Source organism: Harpegnathos saltator, unplaced genomic scaffold, assembly GCF_003227715.2.
Source record: "Harpegnathos saltator strain DR-91 unplaced genomic scaffold, Hsal_v8.6 scaffold505, whole genome shotgun sequence".
NCBI classification, from domain to species: domain Eukaryota; kingdom Metazoa; phylum Arthropoda; class Insecta; order Hymenoptera; family Formicidae; genus Harpegnathos; species Harpegnathos saltator.
Genome location: NW_020230322.1, coordinates 524,480 through 550,704, shown reverse-complemented (window position 1 = coordinate 550,704; position 26,225 = coordinate 524,480). Strand labels below are relative to the sequence as shown.

At 38.6% G+C, this 26,225-nt stretch overlaps 2 protein-coding genes across 8 annotated transcripts in view; one reads left to right on the top strand and one right to left on the bottom strand.

The window, feature by feature from the left end:
• LOC105185086 (calcium release-activated calcium channel protein 1) overlaps positions 1-24,821 on the top strand; it is a 116,080-nt gene extending 91,259 nt beyond the window's left edge. For 6 of the 7 annotated variants that reach the window (XM_025302615.1, XM_025302614.1, XM_025302613.1 and 3 more), the window contains 4 exons: positions 6,517-6,722; positions 20,441-20,515; positions 20,723-20,851; positions 23,536-24,821. In XM_025302615.1, coding sequence (XP_025158400.1) covers positions 6,549-6,722; positions 20,441-20,515; positions 20,723-20,851; positions 23,536-24,063 — 906 coding nt within the window. In that variant the 5' untranslated portion in view covers positions 6,517-6,548 and the 3' untranslated portion in view covers positions 24,064-24,821. The remainder of the gene's footprint in view (positions 1-6,516; positions 6,723-20,440; positions 20,516-20,722; positions 20,852-23,535) is intronic. The other variant, XM_025302618.1, reaches the window with a different exon arrangement.
• Positions 1-26,225, bottom strand: part of LOC109504251 (uncharacterized) — a 92,895-nt gene that overhangs the window by 55,750 nt on the left and 10,920 nt on the right. The window lies entirely within an intron of this gene.

Sequence of the window (26,225 nt, the reverse complement as noted above, 5' to 3'; positions counted from 1 at the left end):
TTTCCCAATATAAACCGCATGGAGTTTTACTGGTAGGAAAAGTCCCATTGTATGTAGTGTGTGTGTGTGTGCGTATGTGCGTGTTTGTGTGTTTGTGTTTGTGTTTGTGTTTGTATACCACAAGGATAAGGACCCCGTGGTTCGTCAGCTCCACAGTATTTCAAGATTTCACACCCTCCTTGTGGTGTGTGTGTGTGTGTGGTGTTACAGCAGAGATAAGGACCCCGCAGTTCGTCACTCCTGCAGTAATTAATGACTCCAAACCCTCTCTGTTGTGTGTGTGGTGTGTGTGTACTAATAGTGGGTCTGACTGCCTCGTGCGCGTATTACCTCATTCATACGATCAGGCATACTCCTTATTAGTCTTTTAATTTCATCCTGCGTAATTGTATTCCATTCGTTTTCGAGAATTATTCGCAGTTCTCGCAGTGACTGAGAAGCAGGTACGTGATTTCGTACTTTCCTGCCGAGGTTGTCCCATAAGTGTTCGATTGGATTTAAATCTGGACTATTTGGTGGCCAATCGAGTCGATTTATGCCAACTTCATCGAAGAAATCAAACACTCTTCTCGCAGTGTGTGGTCGAGCATTGTCTTGCATAAACAAGAAGTTCTCTCCGATGAAGGGTGCGTACGGAACAACATACGGAATGAGTATGTCTTCCACATATACATCTGCGTTCATATTCTTGTCAAAAAAGTGCAGATCTGTATGAGCATTAGCTGAAATTCCTGCCCAAATCATTACAGAGCCTCCATTGTAGCTATGCCTCTCACTTACCGTACAGTCTGCAAATCGTTCTCCACCGCGACGATAAACTCGTTCTCGTCCATCTGGAGAATAGACACAAAAACGAGATTCATCGCTAAAGAGTACTTTGCTCCAGTCTGCGTAAGTCCAGTCTCTATGCTCAACTGCAAAATTGAGTCGAGCTACGCGATGGTGACATTTAAGCAAAAGTATAGCTGCTGGCCTGCGCGAAAGCAGATTTTGTTCCTTTATTCTTCTCCGAACGGTGTTAACGGATACATTAATGTTGCGGACATCCCTTAAATTGTTTCTAATTTGAACAGATGTTCGATGTCTGTCTCTTAACGAATTTGAAACAATAAATCGGTCATCATTGTGATTGGTACATCGAGGACGTCCCGAACCAGGCCTTCTATAGAAAGAATTGGTTTGTAAGTACCTGGCATAAGCACGTTGCACAGTTGACACTGACAAATCAAGTGCCTGAGCAACGTACCTTCGACTTCTGCCATCTTCAATTAAAGCAATAACTTGAGGAGCCTTTTCAGGATTTATCGTCGCCATAATCGACGCAATAATCTCGATGCGAAACAATCAATTATGGTTTAAATTGATGAAGTTGCACGAAGCAACGCACCTCGAAAGGAAAAGATCACGGAAAAAGAAAAGTCGCACGAGGCAGCGCTTATCGGAGTGAACATGTTCGGAAAAGGAAAATTGTTTGTCTTTGTTTATTGTCTTGGCACATACATTTAAGAAAAATCCAGTCAAGCCAGGCGTTAAAGCCCGGCGCACCGACAGCATCTCAGTCAAGCCAGAACGTAAGCCCGGCGTACTGACAAACTCGCGAAGTCCAGCGTACAAGAGAGTGCCACTATCGGCGGTGGACCATACGAAGGCCAAAAGCTGTACGAAGGCAATCTCTGATCGTCTCCGCGGGCACTCTTATATGCCCTGGGCAGCTCGAACTCGCGTGCGAGCCGAGGGGCTCGCGCGCGCGACAACCCAGATCGCCGCGTCGCGGCGGCTCCGTGGACTAGGAGCGCCAGGGAATTTCGACGTTCAGGTGGCGTCCAGCGACTCGGCATCCCGCGCGCCGGGTCACCGCGAACTCAGGCGCGATCCTGAACAGCATATTCAAGCTGTGTACCATAATGGCTAATCGTACGGAGAAAGAGAGCTAGGGACAGCTTCGCGAACTAAAGTGTATACCACAGTGATCATGCGTAACTGAAGGGTAAAGAATGATAATTTTTGATAAAAATTAAATTTCCAATTCGCAAAATTGTGTAAATTATTGTATAGAGAATAATGAACGCGGCTATTGAAATTATGAAAGAGCCAAACGAACCGCAGAGCCTCTTAGCCCCTTAAGCCTCGCTGAATCGACATTTGTTGCAAATTCGAAATTGAATATCTCGACACCTAAATATCCTAGCAGCAAATTTCAAAAACGGTTTGAAAGCTTTGAAACCGTACTTTTCGAAAGATCTTTCGAAATTGTGCGCAACGATATTTTTTTAAAATGGCGGGTGATAAAAAGGAGAACATGAAAAGTTGCTAAAAAAAGGTTCGAGCGTGCGACGGCGCATGGAGCAAAGTAAGTGTCGCAGCTCAATGGGACGAAAAGTACCTAAAAGTATAAAATGTTTTCTTTAAAATACTTCGTTATAGAGCTTGATGCAATACTTATTCACTGAATTATGCAAATTTAACAAGAAAACCGCATTTTTAGCAAAATTTGGAACAACTCAATGAAAAATGATCACATCGAGCTCGGTAAAGTAGCATTTTAAAGATAACACTCTATACTTTCATGTGCATTTGGTCCCATTACGCTGCGATACCTGATGCACACCATGCACCATCGCAAACACGGACCTTTGATTATCAATTTTGCATCCTCTCACTTTATCATCCGCCATTTTGAAAAAAATGGCCGAGCATAATTGCCATTCAGATATTCTTAAAGAGGACGTTCCAAGCTTCATTCTGCATTTCTGCGCATATTTGTATCTTCATTATTTACCAAGTTATGAACATTTAAAATTTTGTAATTTTTTCCCAAATTTTTAGTGTACCGGATTTTTTGCGTTTGAGTGTATATATATATATACAGGGTGTTATAAAAATCCGGGAAGAACAGAATAATTCGAAAAATATGAGTCCTAGAAAAAATGCGAAGTACTGGGTTTTTATGATTTTTTCCTGGCTATCTGACGGTGACCTTGGATTTGACTTTGACGATGACCTTGAAGATCATTTCAAGGTCAGGTCAATTTTTTTAAATGGGACCCCACACTTTCGACCCCAGAAATGAAAAGAGCGGAAAATTTTACATTCGGATATGACCTTGAACACTGCCAAATTTGACCTCTGAAGGTCACATAAAGGTCTAAGCTTGTTTTAGGCTGAAAACGCGAAAATGCACCTGCTAGGGAGCAATATTACGCATAAAAATAAGAATGAAGAGGTCAACGAGGGACACTCAGCCGTGACCTTGCCCTTATTCTCAAGGTTATGAGTTAAGATTATTATTAAGGACAAACCGGACTTTTTTTTAGGACTGAAAATCCATACTTTTGACCTAAAAGTGTCAAGATCGAAAAATTTTACGTTCAGATATGACGTTTTCAACCTTGACCTTGATACTACCACTTGATCTACCACAACGCGCTATCTGTGAAGAGGTATTTGGCGAAAAACAACATTCCAATGATGGAACATCCGCCGTACTTGCCGGACCTAGCACCGTGCGACTTTTTTCTCTTCCCGAAAGTCAAGTCTGCGCTCAAAGGAACCAGGTTCGAGTCCGTGGATGCAGTGAAAGCAAAAACGACGCAACTCTTGAACAGCATAACACAAGATGACCTGCAGCACTGCTTCCAACAGTGGAAAATTCGCATGGAGTGGTGTAGGGGTCGGGGAGAGGACTACATTGAAGGGGATAACTTTTCGATTGTCTGATTTGTTTTCAATAAAGGGTTAGAGCATGCATCTGGTTTCTTGATTGCCACATCTCATATTCAGTTATACACGTGTCCCCTTTTTAATGTCCCATCCCAAATAGCTCTTCAGTATTGAAGTTTCAAGGAAAATGATCTAAATAAAAGTTATAGGGATTTAAGTGAGCTACCTTATGTTAACCTTGACTTTGACCTTGACCTCTATTTTCAAGGTCGTTTGAAGGTCAACTCGCATTTTTAAAAATGGGAACCCTTATTTTTTATTACATTGTTTTTTTCTACTAGTTAATTTGAACAACTTTTGTATAAAACATTTTTTTATTTGTCTAATATTTTTTGAGATATTTGAGAAAAACTTGATAACCTTTTCAATATTTAACTTACGATATCTCGCTAATTATTTGCCGGAAGAAAAAGTGGTACTAGACTTTCTTGCATTATTAGTGTCAAGAATACATTGTTACAATAGCGCCGATTTTTGTTAATTTGATGATTTTGAAATTTCCAAAAATCAGTAAATTAACAAAACTCACATACAAGGTTTTGTTTTAAGTGATATAATCGATTATCTCGCGGACCGATGATTTTATTGAAAAATTTTTCGAACGAAAGTTACATGGCTTAAAGAGAGACACATGATTGAAATATGGACTTAACCTTGAGTGACCTTGTCAAAGTCACGTCAAGGTCATTAATGTTTTTGTAAATAAAGAAACATCTTATTTTTCAGTTTTTGTAAATAAAGAAACATCTTATATTTCATTACATTCTTGTGGTTTACCTCGAGAGCTTTTCAAAACACTATAATAAAGTTATTTTTTGTTGAGTACTTTTCGAGTTATGGAGTTTGAAAGTTATAGTACCGCCGGCAATAGCGTTATTCAAGATGTATGTATGAATGTATGTGCGGGAGTCTCACACGCGCGCGTTTGCGCGATTTAGTTGCACTGCTTAACATACGCTCACGCGCATTGAGTTCAATCTTGTCCAAATGAACGAGCTTTTCTCTTTTTTTATATATATAGCTTTTTCTATTAATTTTTCATACATAAAAAAGTTATTTCAAAGCTTTTTTTCAAAATGGTCGATTACAGTTCAAATGAAATCGTTATTTTTGTGATAGTTTGATAAAACTGGACGAAATTATTGTAGAGAAAAAAGATTGTATCGTAATAGATATCCGTTTAGACGACATCCAAATGCAATGCAGATAAGAAGAATTTTATTACGAGAGCTTAGAAGAATCCGCAAAAGAAACCGCAAGTAAATAAATGAAGATGACGTTAGTGAAACGCGTATATTAGCAGTGCTAGCAATGGTAAACTTGAATCCTTATATTTCGACTAGAGAACTGCAACGTAATTTAGGAATTCTTTATATCACCGTGTGGAGGATTTTACAAAAACATAAATTCCATTCCTACCATATTACTTTAACTCAAGATGTAAATGAAAATCATATGAGGTTAAGAAGATAATTTTATCGTTGGACATTACGAATGGTAAGAGAAGATCTAACTTTTTTCCAATACGTTCTCTTCAGTGACGAAGCTTCATTTCATAAGAACGGACTACTCAGCAGGCATAACTGTCATTATTGGTCCACATACAATTCTTACAGGACTCAACATGTTGTTAATCAACACCGTTGGAGTTTAAATACTTAGTGCGGAATTGTAAATGGATATTTGATTGGTCCATACTTTTTTGATAACCGCTTAAATGGGGAAACTTACCTTTATTTCTTGCATAATAAGTTATCTGAGCTTTTAAAAGAGGTTGATCTTGCTACGACAAAAATGTGGTGGCAGCAAGATGGTACGCCACCCCATTCTCATCATATTGTGATGGAATATATTAGTGGTCCGACAACGTTTCCGCCTCCTCCTCCACCACCCACTCCCGAAACAATCGAGCGGCCGAGGGGATCGCCCACGTCAGATCGATTATCGACTCCCCTTCGGCCGCACGCAGATGCTGGCCAGCCTTCTGTTTACCAACAAGAGGCCGAGTCCTGCTGCCCAATCGACCAGGGCCTTACCGCGGGGATCCGTCTACCGGGGATTACACTCCCATTCAGGGGCGTGGGTGTTGAAATCCCCGGGTCAACTATGATGGGTCGGGGGTGGCAATTACGTATCACTCCCATAACCTTGTTCAGGACCCCCTGTATGCGGGCAGGGCCTTCTAGGTTTCGATTCTTGCCCCATACCTCCTCCCCAAAAAATCCTAACCCAACTTATTGTATATTTACATATTGTTGGGCGTTGTTGAAAAGATCTTAAAACCTACAACACCTAATTATATGCAAATATAATAAATTAAGTTGGGCTAGGTGATAGATCTTAAGAGAACTTTTTCAACAATGTCCAAAAATATATAAAAATGCAATAAGTTAAGTTAGGTTAGGATTTGTTTGGAGTGGGGGTGCGGGGGAGGGGCGAAGCCTCTCTCCCGCTTATATGTACTATTTAACATTGTTTAAAGTACATTGTGTCTGAAGAAAATGGGCTTTATCTATAAAATTTCATTTATTTATAACTTTTTAATAAACAATGAACGACGGCTGAAACCTTTTGATTGTTATTCAGAAAGGTTAGTCCTATAATATATGTCAATATGTTCTATAATATATGTCAATATATGTCAATGACGATCATGGAAGGGTAGTCCGTTATTGTAAATATGTACTAAATTTTTTTCCTGTAGACAATTTTTTTCTATGAACAAATATTTTAAATTATTTGTCCATTTAAAGAAACATATAGATAACCGTTATTGCCATTTTTTTGGTATTGTAGCTCTGAAGAAAGCCGTGTAAGAATCAAGCCTGATGTCTATATGGTCAACCAGTACTGGGCGCAATTCAGTGTTGGGCGGGGAAAACAGCGGCAGAGCAGTGCTTCCCTTCCTCCCTTCTCACTTGCCAATCAACATACACGTGGCGCACGCGCATCTACGCAACTCTGACGATCATTGTTTTCATAAACGATATCACATTTATCAGGTTAGTAGACTATATACAGAGTATCCTGGATATTTTGGAAAAGAAAAATTGTAAAGATTAATCAAATTAAACTGAGAAGAAAAGTCATGTACCATTTTGCCGAAATCGCAGTTATTAAGTTATTAATTGAAACGTCTGGGCCAATGAGTGTACGGGAAACGGTAGGCGGGACAGAAGTATGATGACTAGAGGCATGCAATTTGCTGTTCTACTCACGCTGGCGACTCCCGTCGCTGTTGCTGCCCCACGATAAGTGGAGGGGATAGAAGCGACGGGAGCTTATCGGGAATGAGCTCGATCTGTCTCGGTCGAGACTGCCGAATCTCGAAACTCCCGACTACTCCTGACTCCCGACTATTCCCGAAACCAACGAAACGTAGAGGTATGAAAACCGCGCTTCTGGCCGATTCCGATACTTTTATAAACCAGTATAAACCAGTATCCTCTTACAGATTTTGGATTGCATAAAACCAACGGATACATTAGTTTGACTGCTAACTAATATCAACGTGTCAACGTACACAGGGTGTCCCATAATTGTAACACACCAACTCCATAGCGGCGTAGAGCTAAACGAGAGGAACGAAAATGCCCTCTTCCATTTAGCGATATCTCGTATAGGTTTTTAATAACTGCGTAAAGTTTGGCGTTTGTCACGCCCATCACGACCTATAGACACTCCGCGGCGAGCTGTATGCGTCGAAACTGAGCGATAACGCGTCTCGAGCTGACCGTCGCGATGGCGTCTCGGCGTTTTAACGCCGTGTGACCAGCGCGGCCAGCGCAAGCCACGTTACCGCTCAGCCTAGACGCACACAGCTCGCCGCGGAGCGTCTATAGGCTGCGATGACAAACGCCAAACTTTACGCGGTTATTACTAAAAAACTATACGATATATTGCTAAATGGAACAGGATTTTTCCGTTCCTTTCGTCTAGCTTTACGCCCCTATGGAGTTGGTGTGCTTATGGGACACTCTGTATACAACGTATATCTGTAGTAATATACGCGTACAGGGAAAACAGGAGAGCAGAAAAGAATGTTTTAAAGTGAATTTGTCGTATTTCTATACACTCTATGATATTTTTCGAAGGGTGAATTTCTTTAGAGTACGTACCATAAAGTTATTCCAATAATCACTACGTTTATCTGTGCCAGGCTTTTCTATTAATCAAATATGTCCATTTTGTGTCTTTTTCGCTCGTTTATCTTTTGTAAAAGAAGACTTTTTTTTATATGTTATGTTATATACAGAGTGAGGAAAAAGTATCGGGACCTCGAAATATATCGAAAAATATAATTTTTATAAAAAAATGTTTTAAACAAAAGTTATAAGGTTTCAAGTAATGCATTACATAGCAATACAATTATATAGCAATCAGTATGACCTTGAATAGCGTTGTCAAGGTCACGTGAAGGTGATCTTACATTTCTTAAATGGAACCCTCTATTTTTCATTACATATTCTTGTACAGGGTATTTACTGCCTGGAAAAACCTGGAAAATCAAGGAAAACTCAGGGAATTTTTTTGAATTTGCTCTTTTTAAAATTTTTTTATATTATAATAACAGAACAATAAAGGTTTCTGAAAAGAAAAAAGAATTTAGAAGCAATGGAGTTAGAAATGAAATATATATAAATTTTGAAAGTGCGCAAAAAGAAGCAGAAGCGCTTCAAGAACAAATTGCAACTTTAAAAAAATAATCGAAAATTTCTTTAATATTAAAGTGCAATAAAATTTTTATTATATTTTCGCTGGGTAATGTAATTTACGTTGTTATGAATCAACAAATTTTTATTTTATTATAACAAATTTTATGTTTTATTTGAACTTTTATAAATCGAAAATACCAGGTATGTAAATATAAAACCGGAATTTTTGTATAGAAAATACACGTTTATTGTATGAAAATGATAAAAAATATTTTATTCGAAGTATTGCCCATCGCTAGCTATACATTTTTCCCACCTGTCTGACAATTTGTGGATGCCACGGCAAAAAAACTGTTGCTTTTTGAGGCAAACCAATCATCGAGCCATTTTCATACATTTTCGTAAGAAGTGAAGCGCTGCTCAGCAAGTGCGTGTCCCATTGATGCAAATAAATAGTAATAGGACGGAGCCAAGTCTGTTGAGTAAGCCGCATGCGAAAGTATTTCCCAACTAAACGCCTCAATCGTTTCCTTCACCAGTTTTGCTGTGTGTGATGGTACATTAACATGAAGCAAAATCACTTTGTGTTGCCTTTTTTGATATTCTGATCGTTTTTCACGCAAAGCTTGATTCAAATCGATCATTTGTTGTCGGTAGCGTTCAGTATGAACGGTTTCGTCAGGTTTTAGCAGCTCATAATATATCACACCAAACCTTCTGATCCCACCAAACACAGAGCATTGTCTTCCGTCCATAGCGATTTGGCCTTGCAGTCGATGTCGATGGTTCGCCTGGAGTTACCCATGATCTTTTACGCTTAGGATTCTCAAAATATATCCACTTTTCATCGCCAGTCACAATTCGATGGAGAAATTACTTTCTTTTGTATCTGGCGAGCAGCATTTCGCAAGTGGTTTTTCGGTTTTCCTGCTGTCTTTCATTCAGTCCATGTGAAATTCATTTTCCCATCTTCTGAATCTTTCCCATGGCTTTCAAACGTATGGAGACGGCTTCTCGTGTCACATTTAATTGATCCGCGAGTTGTTGTTGCGTTTGAACGTCATCCTCATTCAACAATGGTTGCAATTCGCTGTCTTCAAACTTTTTCGGTGGTTTTCCACGTTCTTCGTTTCTCACGTAAAAATCGCCACGTTTGAATTTTTTAAACCACTCAAAGCACTGTGATTTACTAAGAGCATGCTCACCATAAGCTTCGACAAGCATTCGATGCGATTCTGTAACAGTTTTCTTCAAATGGTAACAGAAAATCAATGCTGTCCGCAAATCGTAGCTTCCATGCACAAAATTCGACATGTTCAACGCTATTACAAACTATGCTGTTGTATGAAACTTGTATTGTTGTGAGTTGAAAATCTTTGTCAGATGTCAACAAATGGAAATGGTGTCAATGACGCGATTTGACGGTAACTACCTTGACAGTTAGGGCCATCTATGGGCAAATTCCGGTTTCATATTTACTGACCTGGTATAAGAACAAGTTGCACAATAAATATATATATTCATTTATAAGACACTTAACCCTCTGCTTGATTCGTAGATTTTTGGGAAACAGTAATAATTAGAATTTACTGTAAACTTTGATTGATTTAGAGAGGTGAGGACTATAAATTTCATTTAAGGAAATCCTAAAAACATTTCCTCAAATGAAAGTTACAGGCATCACCTCTGATTTAATCAAATTTTACTGTTCCCTGAAAGATCTACGAATCATGCGGAGGGTTAAAAAAACACTTTTATTTGACCTGGAATTTTTAACAAATTGCCTGGAAAATCAGGGAAAGTCAGGGAATTTTTTTTCCAGATTTGAGTAAACATCCTGTTGTAGGTTATCTCGAGGGCTTTCCAAAACACTATAACTGAATGCTTTTTCGTTAAGTATTTTGCGAGATACAAGATTTAAAAGTTACAATACTGCCGGTATTAGCATTATCCAAGATGTACCGTATGGAGATTGCATGCTTGTGCGATTTCGACTTTCCCTTAAAACACAAAGTGAAAGGAACATTAAATATTTCAATTTTCGAATTCGAGCAACGAATTCTTAAGCAACTTAAGAAACAGCATTAGCTGTCGTCACTTGCATTTCATTCAGTTATTATTCTTCAGCATTATCTTTAGAAAAACTTTGAATTGATCCAAGTATTATGAGGGTAGTCCCAGAAGTACCTGACCTAACAAAGAAAACACAAAAAATTTAGGAAAAAATATCTTTATTTCTCTACATAGTCTCCTTTTAGTTTAATACACTTTTCCCAGCGATGTTCAATAGCTTCGATACCCAGTTTATAGTGGGAATCGTCGAGTTCCTCAAAATAGCCATCAAGCCACCTTGGTCCATTGTTTTCACAGTTCCTTCGTCTCAGATGTGAAGTGATGGACCTATGTTTCATCCATAGTTATGAATCGACGCAAAAACTCGGCTTTATTACTGCGACACTTCGCCAAACACTTGATTGAAATATCCTCACGACGCTGTTTTTGTTCCAATCGCGGCATCCATCTTGCGCACAGCTTTCTCATGTCCAAATTTTCAGTCAATATGCGATGTACAGCACTTTTTAAAATACTTACCATGTCTACTAACTCGCGCACTTTCAGTCGACGGTCATCCAATACCATTTTGTGGATTTTCTTCACCATTTCTGGCGTGGTCACTTCATTTGGTCGACCACTGCGATGTTCGTCTTGGCAGCTCGTACGGCTTCGTTTAAACTCTGCCACCCAATAATTTACTGTTGTAAACGAAGGAGTAGACTCCCCCAGAGTAGAATCTAGCTCCGCTTTGATTGGTTGGACTGAAACCTTTCAAATGAAAATATTGTATCACATAACGATGACCAATTTTTTCCATGTTTACAAATTCACTGAGAACGTTCACTATTGATGGCTGCCAAACAAATACTAAACAACGTAGCGTTGTCAAACTTCAAACTTAAGCTTTATGAGGTTGGTACTTTCTACCATAGTCATTCTTTTCAAACAACAACCGCTATCTATATATCAGGTCAGGAACTTCTGGGACTACCCTCGTAATTTATTCGGTTTGATTAATTCTTTCGCTTGTCAATATGCTACGTCTTTAAGAGCAAGAACGCATATCTCTTCTGATGATGAGAGGATGGGGTGATCGATTAAGGTCGTATACTAGGTCTGTAAATATGAAACCGGAATTTGCTCATAGATGGCCCTAGCTGTCAATGTAGTTACCGTCAAATCGCGTCATTGGCGCCATTTCCATTTGTTGACACCTGACAAAGATTTTCAACTCACAACAATACAAGTTTCATACAACAGCATAGTTTGTAATAGCGTTGAACATGTTGAATTTTATGCCTGGAAGCTACGATTTGCGGACAGCATTGATTTTCTGTTACCATTTGGAGAAAACTGCTGCAGAATCGCATCGAATGCTTGTCGAAGCTTACGGTGAGCATGCTCTTGGTAAATCACAGTGCTTTGAGTGATTTAAAAAATTCACACGTGACGATTTTTACGTGAGAAACGAAGAACGTGAAAGACCACCGAAAAAGTTTGAAGACAGCGAATTGCAAGCATTGTTGGATGGAGATGACGCTCAAACGCAACAACATCGCGGTTGGCGAGTTGGCAACAACTCGCGGATTAATTAAATGTGACACGAGAAGCCGTCTCCATACGTTTGAAAGCCATGGGAAAGATTCAGAAGATGGGAAAATGAATTTCACATGGACTGAATGAAAGACAGCAGGAAAACCGAAAAACCACTTGCGAAATGCTGCTCACCAGATACAAAAGAAAGTAATTTCTCCATCGAATTGTGACTGGCGATGAAAAGTGGATATATTTTGAGAATCCTAAGCGTAAAAGATCATGGGTAACTCCAGGCGAACCATCGACATCGACTGCAAGGCCAAATCGCTATGGACGGAAGACAATGCTCTGTGTTTGGTGGGATCAGAAGATTTGGTGTGATATATTATGAGCTGCTAAAACCTGACGAAACCGTTCATACTGAACGCTATCGATAACAAATGATCGATTTGTATCAAGCTTTGCGTGAAAAACGACCAGAATATCAAAAGAAGCAACACAAAGTGATTTTGCTTCATGATAATGCACCATCTCACACAGTAAAACTGGTCAAGGAAACGATTGAGGCGTTTAGTTGGGAAATACTTTCGCATGCGGCTTACTCACCAGACTTGGCTTCGTCCGATTACTACTTATTTGTATCGATGGGACACGCACTTGCTGAGCAGCGTTTCACTTCTTACGAAAATGTACGAAATTGGCTCGATGACTGGTTTGCCTCAAATGAGCAACAGTTTTTTTGGCGTGGCATCCACAAATTGTCAAACAAGTGGGAAAAATGTATAGCTAGCGATGGGCAATACTTCGAATAAAATATTTTTTATCATTTTCATATAATAAACGTGTATTTTCTATACAAAAATTCCGGTTTCATATTTACATACCTGGTAATAATGTAAAACAGCTTTTTAATGAAACATTTCGTGATCAAGATACTGCCATTTCAAAATCCACTGTTGAGAGAACAATAAAGCGTTTTGAGGAAACTGGTAGTGTGAAATATCGGGCAATATCAGGTAGACCTGTATCAGCAACAGATCCAGAAAAATCATTACATGTTTTACGATCCTTCATCGAGAATCCGCATGATTCTACCTGCAAAGTAGGACAGCAAAATGATCTAGTTAAAAAATCTGCTTAAAATATTAAAATTTAATAAATTTCATCCTTATAAAATCTATCTCGTACAAGAGCTATGTAATGATGATTTTGATGGACGCATTGAATTTTGTGAGTTGATGGAAAGAATAGATGAAGATCCTAATTATTTGTCAAATGTACAGTCTGTAAAGTAAGAGCGTGCACGGGTTAATGTGTAGAAAAATTTATTTTTAATGATTTTTAAGTACATGCATTTGTTGTACTCCATGAGAACAAAACCATTAATAATGAGTCCAGTCACAACCGGCATTGATAATTGCCTTGCATCTCCGAGACATACTTTCTACTAAGTTGACTGCGTTCGGTAAAAACCTCCAAATGAGAGGAATTTGTCGTGTCAGCTGCTTCAAAGTGCACACTCTTTTTCTTCGAAGCTTGTGCTTGAAATATTCCCACACAGTTTCAATGGGATTTGCATCTGGCGACTGCGATGGCCAATCAAGTGTGACGAAGCCAGACTGCTCTTTCCACTCGGTACAAAGCTTGCTCCAATGTTTTGGGTCGTTGTCTTCCTGTAAGATCCAGTCCTCGTTCTTTTTATGAAGCATCGTTCAGAGCAGTCGGCAACAAACACTTCTCATAAATTTTAAGCATTAAAGTCGGGTTCCGCTTGAACAAATTCACAATTTTTTTTTCCATATTCGGCGTCACTTTGCCTATCGAGCCACGTTCTGGCAAGTCATCGACATTTTTTATCTTCTTATATTGCTGAACCCACTTAGCGACGAACGATTTTGACTTTCCCGTGTATTTAGCAGCCACTGTATATGACATTTTTGGTCCTTTGGGGTGGGAACAAAGGAACACAGCCTCGTAGCGCGATGCGTATGCGGCACTCATAGCGGTTAACGTGTTTCTCAGGTTAGAGTTCGACGCCAACTGAATCTTTTGTGACAAAGCATTCACGACAAAGATTTCATCTATCGGCTCACGAAAAAACTAGGATGATATTTGAAGCCAACTGCCATTTATGCCGTGCACGCTCTTACTTTACAGACTGTATATATTATAGGATGTCCCATTTTTATGTCCTACCCTAAATAATTTTATTATTTTTGATTGTAGAAAACAATGTTTTAGACAAAAGTTGTATGGTTTTGAGGAGGGCATAAGATGATGCCATTAGTTTGACATTGAATAGTTTCTTGAAGATCACATGAAGGTCATCTTTAATTTCTTAAATAGAACTACCTACTTTTCATTAGATATTCTTCTAGCTTACATCGAGAGCTTTCCAAAACTCTATTATTAAATATCTTTTCGTTAAATACTTTTTAAATTATAAGGCAAGATCGAAAGCATGATCCGGCCGGTCAAGGCAAGATCGAAAACACGTGTCATTTTCAGTCTAAAATTCAAAAAATCAATTTCTTGGGTTTTTGAACTTTCGGCCCAATTTTGACTATGAAAACCACATTTCGACCCGAAGTATACGCTATTATCCAAGTATACCCATTACTCAAGTATACCCCATACACACGTTAAAGAGCATCGATATTTTCTTGCCGAATGTAATATTTTGAGCATTGTTACGAAACTTTTTAGTAGTCCTGTGATTATGGCTAATTATCTTCCAAACGAAATAGTCGACATGATTCGTATTTTGGGTGAAGCTGGAAATAATTACAGTGCAGCGGAAAGGTTGTATGCTGAAAGGTATCCTAACAGACGTCATCCGTGTAGAAAGACAATTAGAAAACTCACTGAGAGGGCACAGCAGGGCAGTTTAAAAAGGATACGACAAAAATCTGAGTCAAGTAAGGCTTGACTCATTGGTTGTCTTGAGTGCCGCTCTATTGAATCCCCAAATTTCAACCAGATAAATCGAAAGACAACACGGCATATCGAAATCGACAGTAAATCGTATACTTAAAATAAATAGATTCCACTCCTACCATATCCATCTAACTCAGAAATTAGAACAGAGGGATTTCGAGCGACGCTTGCAACTGGGCCTTAAATTAAATTCAAAGAAACCCACATTTTATCGCAGAGATGCTCTTTTCTGAAGAAGCCACGTTCGGTAACAAAGGGGGCGTTAATAGACATAATTATCATTATTACTCTGATCAAAATCCTCATTAGCAAAGGAGCCAAGAATATCAAAGACAATGGTCTATTAACGTTTGAGCAGGTATTTTTGGAAATAACATCATAGGCCTACTTTTTTGAGCAGAATCTAAATGCGCAATACTATTTAGCATTTCTTCAGAATGATCTGCCCGAACTTTTGCGACATGTCAATAATGACTTGCTTAACCGAAGGTGGTTTCAGCAGAATGAAGTACCAGCTCACAGGTCCCGAAATGTTAAAAATTATTTAAATAATAGATTTAATAATAGATGGATTAGAATGGGTAGTCGGACTCACGAATGGCCTCCAAGATCACGTGACTTAACCCCTCTCGATTTTTACTTTTGGGGATACATAAAAGAAAAAGTTTATGCGGAAGAGCCTACAACAGCGGAAAACATGAAGGAAACGTATTCGAGAGACATGTACGAACATAAACGCAAATGTCCTTCAAAAAGTGCGGGATTATTTTTGCCGTAAGTAGGATATTTGTATCCAAGTAAATGGCGGTATTTTCGAATACCTACAATAATTGTACCCCGATCTTGCCTTGACCGGCCGGATCGTGCTTTCGATCTTGCTTTATAATTTAAAAAGTATTTAACGAAAAGGTACTTAATTATAGAGTTTTGGAAAGCTCTCGATGTAAGCTAGAAGAATATCTTATGAAAAGTAGGTAGTTCCATTTAAGAAATTAAAGATGACCTTCATGTGACCTTCAAGAAGCTATTCAAACTAATGGCATCATCTTATGCCCTCCTCAAAACCATACAATTTTATCTGAAACATTGTTTTCTACAATAAAAAATAAAAATGTTATTTGGAGTGGGACATAAAAATGGGACATCCTGTATAATATCAGGTGTAGTAAAAAGAAATCCATTATTTTTCCAATAGATGGCTTTAGTTATCTGTATCTCACGTTGTATAAATCGGATCGGGTTCCATTAGATGGCGTTAGAAAGATGAGATTTCGTACTAAAAAAACTTTTCTGACAGTTTTGTGATTAGTTGACTCAGTTTTGTTTGAGCGCGCGTCAAAGATGGACACTAGCAAAGAGAAAATACGCTATATTTTACAGTTTTTCTTCGATAAAGGCGAAAACGCAAGCCAGGCGGCTGAAAATGTGAATAGTGTTTATGGTCCTGATATTGTAACAGCCAATCACGCGCAATTTTGGTTTCGTCGATTCCGTTCCGGTAATTTCGATGTCAAAGATGCACCACGCACTGGAAGGCCAATTGTCGAAAAAATCGATAAAATCATGGACATTGTCGAGTCCGACCGTCATGTAAGCACTGTTTCGATTGCCCAAGAGCTAAAGATTGTACAAAACACCGTTTGGAACCATTTGAATAAGGCTGGATACAAAAAGAAGCTCGATGTATAGGTGCCACACGAGTTAACGTAAAAAAACCTCATGGACCGAATTTCCATCTGCGAATCGCTGCTGAATCGCAACAAAATCGACCCATTTCTGAAGCGGTTGGTCACTGGTGATGAAAAGTGGATCACTTACGACAACATTAAGCGAAAACAGTCGTGGTCGAATCGCGATGAGCCGGCGGAAACGGTGGCCAAGCCAGGATTGACGGCCAGGAAGGTTTTGCTGTGTGTTTGGTGGGATTGGCAGGGAATTATCTACTATGAGCTGCTCCCCTACGGCAAAACTCTTAACTCGGAACTGTACTGTCAACAATTGGACCGTCTGAAGGAAGCAATCGCCCAGAAGCGGCCAGCTTTGGCCAGTAGGAAAGGAATTGTGTTCCATCAGGACAACGCCAGGCCACACACATCAATAATGACTCGCCAGAAGCTCCGGGAGCTTGGTTGGGAGGTTCTTATGCATCCACCTTATAGTCCGGACCTGGCACCAAGTGATTACCATTTGTTCCTGTCCATGGCGAACAATTTTACTGATAAAAAATTCGCTTCAAGAGAGGCTTGTAAAAATCGACTGTCTCAATTTTTTGCCAATAGGGACGAGGGCTTCTATGAGAGAGACATAATGAAATTATCTTCAAAATGGCAACAAATTATCGAACAAAACGGCGCATATTTGACCTAAATCGGATCATTCTAACTATGGTAATTAAAGCCTTCAATTTCATGCAAAAATAATGGATTTCTTTTTACACCTGATATATAACATATACTATATGCGCAACTAAGTTTCCGGGTTTCACGCATGGATGGCGCGAACGACACATGTAGTTGACATATATGTCTGAAGTTGTTTTTTATAGCTTGGACATCTGTTAACAATAACCAGTCATAATACCAACACATATCGCAATGCAAAAATATTTTTTCTAACGAAGATGTCGAGTTTTGTGCCAAATAAACAGCATTTGCGGGAAGCTTTGCTTTTTTGTTTTAACTTGAAAAAAAGCGCAGCTGAAGCAAGTCGTTTGCTTGAGGAGGCCTACGGCGAACATGCACCATCGAAAATTACCTGTGAAGATTGGTTTAAACGCTTCAGAAGTGGCGATTTCAGCAGTGAGGACAAGGAGTGCTCCGGAAGACCAAAAACAATTGAGGACGCCGATCTGCAAGCGTTATTGGATGAAGATAATACGCAAACACAACTTGCGGTGGCATTAAACATGACTCGCTAAGGTATTTCCAAACGTTTACATGCCATGGGAAAAATGCAAAAGGAAGGAAAATGGATGCCGCATAAGTTGACTGAGAGACAGATGGAAAATCGAAGAGCCACTTCCGAAATTTTGTTTTTGCAGCATGAAAGAAAGAGTTCTGCATAGAATTGTTACTGGCGATGAGAAGTGGATATATTTCGAGAATCCCAAATGCAAAAAATCGTGGTTTTCACCTGGCGAAGCATCAACATCGGCGGCACGACCAAATCACTTCAAAAAGAAGACAATGCTCTGCGTTTGGTAGGACCAAAAAGGAATCATGTACTATGAGTTGCTGAAACCGGGCGAAACTGTCAATGGGCATCGCTACCGACAACAACTGATCAATTTGAACCATGCATTGCTCAAAAAACGACCAGAATCGCACACGAGACACGAACGAATGATATTGCAGCAAGACAACGCTCCGTGCCATCGCACTTCCATCGTCCAGCACACCATCAAAACGTTGAAATGGGATCTGCTACCGCACCCGCTGTATTCGCCAGACCTGGTCCCTTCCAATTATCACTTGCTCCAGTCGATGGCGCATGGCTTGGCTGGGCAACACTTGGCCAGTTTCGAAGAAAACTGTAAAATTGATTGGATGAATGGTTTCGGTCCAAAGACGCGTCGTTGTATCGTCGCGGTATTCATGTATTGCCAGAGAGATGGCAAAAATGTGTAGCTAGCGAGGGACGATACTTTGAATAAACCATTTTTTGTATTTCTCTTGAAATTTTCCATTTTTCATTGATCAAAAGTACCCGGAAACTTAGTTGCGCACCTAGTATAAAAATGTAAAATACAAGAACTATCATTATTTGTCAATTTTACAACAGTTTCGGGACAAATAAGTGCGAAATTCATAACTAGACTTCGTGATTTATGATTCTAGTTATGAGTTCAATTCATAGAAAAATGCATTTTGAAAGAAGGAGGGCGTACTAGGTAGCGATGGGACGCGTGCGTTCGGGACCTGCATTTTATTTTCGTTCCGAAGAGAGAAAAATATCGAGAGCGCGGTATTCGCAAGACCGGGAATCGAACCCGGGTCTTTTCGTTTGCCGGGCGACTGCTCTAAACCACTGAGCTACCTGACGCTCCACGCTCACGTCACTCTCCTCTCCCTAGATAACGTTAAGAAATGTCGTTCGGAAGCGACATCTCTAGTGCTATCCCAAGCGCACGGCGACTACAGAGAGAGACATTGTTACTTGTACCTAGTGGTACAAGCTGGTGATCTCTCAAAGTCAAAGGTTGCTATCCTTTAAGGACTGCTGTCCATGTATGCTGGCCTCCACCGTTATCATGGATGGTTACACGTGAATGATAGTAGTGGCCCACTAAAACCGAATTCCGTAATAGCGGATGGAATTAACAAAATGGTAGTAGGGAAGGTGGAAGTAAAGAAAATGAAACTTACTGTTGATTATTGGAATGTGAGAAATGCACAAAATAACCGGTTGATTGGTGGCTCCTGCTCGGTTGGTTGGGATGGGTTGTGCGACTCCCTTCTGATTGTCCCTTCTGATTATGGCACAATAGCACTGATTCTAAATTTTAATTTTTCTTTTTCAAAAATAGGAAAGAGGACGCGTTTTTGCAAATCTGACTTATAGAATCTGAATAGCTGAATGAGAGTGTGTCTGACTTTTTTCTGTCTCTCAGAGTAGTGTCGCGGAGGCGGATTACCGCGGTTTTATACCGATAATCGGAGGCAGAAGCTATCAGGGTGGGTAGAGAGATGGCCTTTGAGGAAGGGGTGAATTGGTCTTAGTGGGAAAAAGTCTCAGCCATTAGAAATTAAGGATGAAGTTAAAAGACATCATGGGAGGAAACGGTTAGTTTTTGGAGATATGAATATGGAAGGGCTAAAGGGTGGAGCGTGGGTGTCTCATAGTTTTAGATGGATATGATATGATTGGCTGAATGGATTAGGCGCGACAAGCGTGGAGGTGGTGGATTCTTGAGATAGAGAAATATGTACAAGTGGCCGGCTGGAAAAATCAAAATGCCGTAAATCAAAGGCTGAGATCAGATTTTACGACTATCAGTGAAGTAAACTTTGTTGGTTAACTGATAGGGCGTATATGGTTTTGGATTGGGAAGATGTAAGTTTCAAGTTTTAGAACAAGAATGCTCTGAATTGCTTTGTTTTACTGAAGGTTTGTTAGCGCGGAGTTTCAAATTTTTATAGCTAGGACGACGGACACACTTGGCGAACACTACCCAGATATAAACTTTAAACGAAGACGTGTAGATTTTTACAACAGGGCACTGTTTCCTGTTGTGAAATTTTTCCGAATCGCCTTTCATTTGGCGCGACGGCTGTTCGCCAGATGAGTCTGTTTCTTAATTTATATTATTTATGTATATATTCCTATTATAATTATATTAGAAGAATATAAATCCACGAGAGGAAAAGACAATTTTGTTAGTTAAATCTGCAGGACGTAACACTAGATTTCCTGTAAGATGCACTGTTATTAGTCGATTTTTTTTTGCGAGCAGATTATACCTTTTATTTATTTTTACGTTTTCATTAACTTATGTTTCATTTACGTTTTTATTAATTCTCCTTATTTATTTCGTTCAGCATCCATTGGTTTTTGTCATACGCGGGACTTTTGACAAGTTCTCCCATTGGCACCAACATTGCTATCAATCTCCGGTATGTGCCTCTCTTTCTTACGTGCTTGTCTTAGGGAGTGATTATTACCCGGTCATAATTAATGTTGCCTTCCCTTTTAGCTTCTTTTAGCTCGCAAATAGTTGAGAATATTACTCTTGTCGACCCTTTTTCCTATTAATACAATTATCTTCTGCTTTAGACCAAATTAACTTATCTGTATGCATTTGCGTTTATTCTGTTCATCAGTCAACGATGTCGCAATCGGGAGATGGCCTTCACACACCAGGTTATTTGTCTTGGAGAAAACTGCAATTAAGCCGTGCGAAACTCAAGGCATCGAGTAAAACGTCAGCTCTACTTTCCGGTTTCGCTATGGTAAGAGACGATAGTCGGTAACATGGTTTACACGAGATTAATCCTTATCAACTATGATAAATTCAATTATACGATTTCCTCAAAATTATTTACAAATTAATGCGCACATATGTAAACAGATATCTTCAATGATTATTAATCAACATAAAATGACACAAATTGTAGTTACATGCAGTTTTATTAATAAAGTTGGAAATAAAATTTGGTCATTTCTTTATACGTAATTATATACAGGGTGCATAAAAAGTATCGGGACGGTGAAATATCACAAAACTAAGCATTTTAGAAAAAAAATGTTTCAAATAAAAATTATAAGGTTTTAAAAGATTTATTTACTGAAATTATGAGTTTAACCTTGAGTGATGTCTCCAAGGTCAGGACAAGGTCACCTTGAATTTTGTAAATGGGACTCCCTATTTTTTATTGTATATTCTTGTAGCCCTTCTTCGGACCTTTTCAAAGCACTATAATTTTTTCCACTTTGAGTAAGCCGTTTCGAAGTTATCGAGCTTTTTATGATAAGATGTCCAGCTAACGGCTAGAGCAATTTCGTGACTTGTATTTCAGACATATATAATATTAAAATAATACTAACGTACTAAATTTATAACAGCACTAAAATTCATCTTTGAATCATTTCAAATCAATTACAATGAATTTGACTTGAAGTAGAACACATTATTTGTACATGATACGCGTTGTTTCATATGAAAAGGAAATGATTTTTCTTGCTGATTTTTTTTTCTTTAATTGAATTATCGATTTTGTTATCTAATTAATACAAATTTTTGTTTATTGGATAAATTTTTTTGTTTCCTAGTTTATTCGTTAGACTTTATGTTTTCTTTTAGAGATTAGCATTCTCAAACGTTTTTGTAAGTATCTTGCCTTGGTTGGCTGGATACTTCTTTGATCTTGCCTTGGTTGACTGGATATTTTATCATAAAAAGCTCGATAACTTCGTGTTACGTCCTGGAGAAGGAACGTAACTGGATGCTTGCTTTCATAAACTCCGACATACTCGCAAGTCTGCGGTGCAGATTAAGAATCGGAATGACCCCTTTATCTGGCGCGGACGTACGTCGGTAGTCCTTTATTTAGGTCAAGGAACTGAATCCCTTTACCTGGGACCGTGAGCGACAATTGAGAGAAGGGAAAATTTTTGTTTTGAATAATTAGTAGGAATATGTGATTGCCTTATAATTACAAATAGCTCGTTTTATTGATAGCTAAGCGGAAGTTCACAATGAAGTATGTCCGTTGAAATTCGTAAGGTTTTATAATATGTACATATATATATAAACAATCGCGGTCTGAGCAAAATTCCGTGTTCGTTATGTCCGACTGTGATCGAAAAGATTGGGCTACTGAAACCGTATTTCATAATTAAGGAGGAATGTCAAGGGGATTAGAAAAAAGAAAGGAAAAGAAAAGAGAGAGAAGAAAAGAAAAAAATAAGAGAAAGCGGTCAATCAGGCAAAAGAAAGTATAAATAACTTACTGCTGGTTCTATAATATTTGTCGAAAATGAAGAGAGTAATTGTTGCGGGTCTGTGAGGGTGGATGACCCAAGTTCTGCGCCAAGAATCGGAAGCTGGTTTTAGCTGGATTGCTCACAATGGACCAAAAATACACGAGATTGTTGCACAAAATAATTAAAGACTGGAGGAACACTAATCTGTCTAAGCCACTAGTAGGCTAGATTGTTAGAAAACCCTGAAAGGGTGTTGAAGAGGAGCTTCTGTCCTGGCTACTGGTCTGACGAAAAGTGTATGGCCTTTTGGTTTTTCTCAAAACATCAGCTCGGTTGAGAGAATGGAGTTTTGAGGAATTGCTTCGGAAATCTAATTTTTATGCCCAAATATGGTCATAAGAATGTGCTTCGAATGTTTTTTAGAAGTGGGGGTCAAGAGTGCGTGGCAGTGTCTTTAAGATAATGTTGTAGGAGATAGGATGCGTACGGCAATAAGAAGATTTCGAGAGTCTCTTTGTTCTTACAAAAAAAAAACGCGGCAGCAATTTTAAGAAGGAAATATCGATATTTTTAAGAAAGATGTCGCGATATTGTTAACGTTGACTAAGCGCGTGGGAAACAAGATCGAAGTTGATTCAAAGATTGTTAATATTTCCGGAGCATCGAAACTTTCAAAGATTCCAGGACCATCGCGTCGTGTGATAACATGCCTGAGCGCATCCGGCCATATAATAAGTAATAATAAATACAACTTTCCTTATTTATAAAAGAAGTCTAGAGTGCGCGGAGTCCGCAGGACGTAACATTCGAAACGACTTACTCAAAGTGGAAAAAATTATAGTGCTTTGAAAAGGTCTGAAGAAGGGTTACAAGAATATGCAATAAAAAATAGAGGGTTCCATTTAAAAAATTCAAAGTGACCTTGTCCTGACCTTGGTGACGTCACTTAAGGTCAAACTCATAATGTCAGTAAATAGATCTTTTGAAACCTTACAATTTTTATTTGAAACTTTTTTTTTAAATGCTTAGTTTTTGTGATATTTCACCGTCCCGATATTTTTTATACATCCTATATAAGTTAACAATTCGATTTTAATCTTTCTTAATATTACATGATGAATGACACAAATTAACGAATAAGACGATATATGTGTATGAATAATAGACGAAAAATATGGAGTCTGAAGACATTAATTATATTTGTCGACAGGTCGCCATGGTGGAGGTTCAATTGAACTCTGATACGAAGGTTCCCGGGGAGATGTTAATTGCCTTTGCCGTATGCACGACCTTGCTGGTAGCTGTTCACATGTTGGCACTAATGATATCCACATGCATTCTACCTAACATAGAAGCTGTCTGTAATTTACACAGCATAAGCCTCGTGCATGAGTCGCCGCACGAGCGTCTACATTGGTACATTGAAGTAGCATGGGCCTCCTCCACGTTGTTGGGACTATTGCTGTTTCTGCTGGAGATTGCAATTCTCTGTTGGGTGAAGTTTTACGACTTCTCGCAAGCGGCTGCCTGGTCGGCTTGTATATTACTAATACCAGTGTTGATAATCTTCCTCGCGTTCGCAATACACTTCTATCGAAGTCTCGTAGCGCATAAGTACGAAGTTACGGTGTCCGGCATACGAGAACTCGAATTACTCAAAGAACAAATTGAATCCACAGATGTGGAAGGCAGGAACGGTGTAAACACGCAGGCTGCTGGAGTGACGCATATAGTTTAAATTGGTATTTTCTCCCAGAAAGAACTCTGAGATAAGGACGCTATTGCGACAAGGTCGGCAAACAAGATGTTTTTTATGGCGATATTGATATTGAAGTTATTCGCTAGGAAACTTTTTAGCTAGGAACCGTTTTATGTAGTAGAACAATTTACTTGAAAAAAAAAACATGACAACCTGGTTACGTTTTGTATTCATCGCTTGATGTCACTGTCACGTGTTGCAGTTGTTAGAACATGGTTGTACTGACAAAAGATATTATAGATCTTCCTTACTTTTTTATATCAAACTAGGAATGTCCAGTAGACATGTGTTTTCTGTGATGTAAATTAACATTAAGTGCAATGAGATTTCGCTCGTTAACGACATACGTGAATATGTTAGAAGTGTTATACCACTTTATGCCAGTTTTATCGATCCAGTTCTTTTCCTTTGGAGCAGAGCTCGACAAAATGTGCACTCTTCGCTCGATTTCCATCTCACCTACCGCTATTCTTCTTCCATCTTCTCTCGCGCACGGCCCAGAAACCGGTAACGTACGACGCGTGAAAAAAAAATAACATGAACAATAATATCTCACACATGACATGTAAAGCTATTGGAAATAAGTTTACACTGACCGCGGGCGAAAATGTCAAAAGAATAGTGGTGGGCGGAACAAGTTGAAAATCGAACGAAGAGTATAGATTTTGCCGAACTTCTTTAGAGAAAAAATGGAGAAGAAGGAAGAGGGGGGAGAGAGAGAGAGAGAGAGAGAGAGAGAGAGAGAGAGAGAGAGAGAGAGAGTGTGTGTGTGTGTGTGTGTGTGTGTGTGTGTGTGTGTGTGTGTGTGTGTGTGTGTGTGTGAGCAAATAAACGAGTGAGTTAGATATCGATTATTGTATATATACACAAAACATTCCTTCACCTATGTTGCAAGTTAAACTTAACACTTTGACGGCCGCATGTTTCACGAAAAATTTTGCCCTTGCAGCCGACGTATAATGTCGAAAACTACCGGCTGCCGCCGGCCCCTTTTTTAAGCTTTGTTACAAATTGAATGCTATCGACATGTTGTAAATTCAGACATAATTAGCATTTAGTAAGTAAAAAGACATAATTATTTCAGTAGTAGATTTGTCATCTTTCTGATTATAATTTCACTTCCACTGTCTCATTCTTCATCACTGTTATCTAATAACCGCTCGCTAACATTTGATAGGTTATCAGCATACATCTTGTCGTTCCTTACGGAATTATCAAATATTGAAAAATATTCAAATATTGAGTATTTACACTCAATTATTCGAATTTACTCTCAAATATGGGTATATACAGTCAAATTTGAGTACGTATACTCACATTTGAGAGTAAATTCGAACAATTGAGTATAGATACTCAATATTTGAGTGTTTTTCTGTAAAGGAACACTTTCACACATTTTTAAGAATATTTTCTTTAAGTTTATAAATAAAATTTTTGAATTTTTAATCTATATCAACTCACGTATATGTAAAGTTGGTCGATAACTGTTGGCTCAATGAACTCACGTATGCGTGAGTACGGCCGATAACCGCTGATTTAGTGAACCCACATATACGTGAGTCCGGCTGTCAAAGTGTTAAGAAGAATATTACTTAAGGTAAGTTAAGTATATATAAGAATATTACTTAAGGTAACGTAAGTTAAGAAGAATATTACTTAAGAATATTACTTAAGATTTTATTTAAGAATATACATCGGTATTCGTCACCATATATCGCCATATAGTTCAAAGAACAATAATAACAGTCTGAAATATCTTCTGGTCAAAAGCGACACGATTGGTTACTTTGTTGAATAAATTTAACTTTTAAAAAACCGTATTTATATTCTACTTAAGCCGGCGTCTACTATTTATGGATTCTTCGAATATTTTACGTGATATCTGTTGCTATCGAATAATCCAATAATTACGCCCAATACAAATACGCAACAAAACATAAAACATATCTTTCTCAAAACAAATATACATATTTCGCTTACCACGATATTCTTTACAGTCGTTATTTCGACGTATATGTATATACTTGTTAGAGTATATGCATATTACGATTACTTTAAAAAGGTGACGAAATATCGAGATATACATAATTACTTAATAAAGAGGAATTATAATTTCAATGGCATATGCACGAATGAAAGTT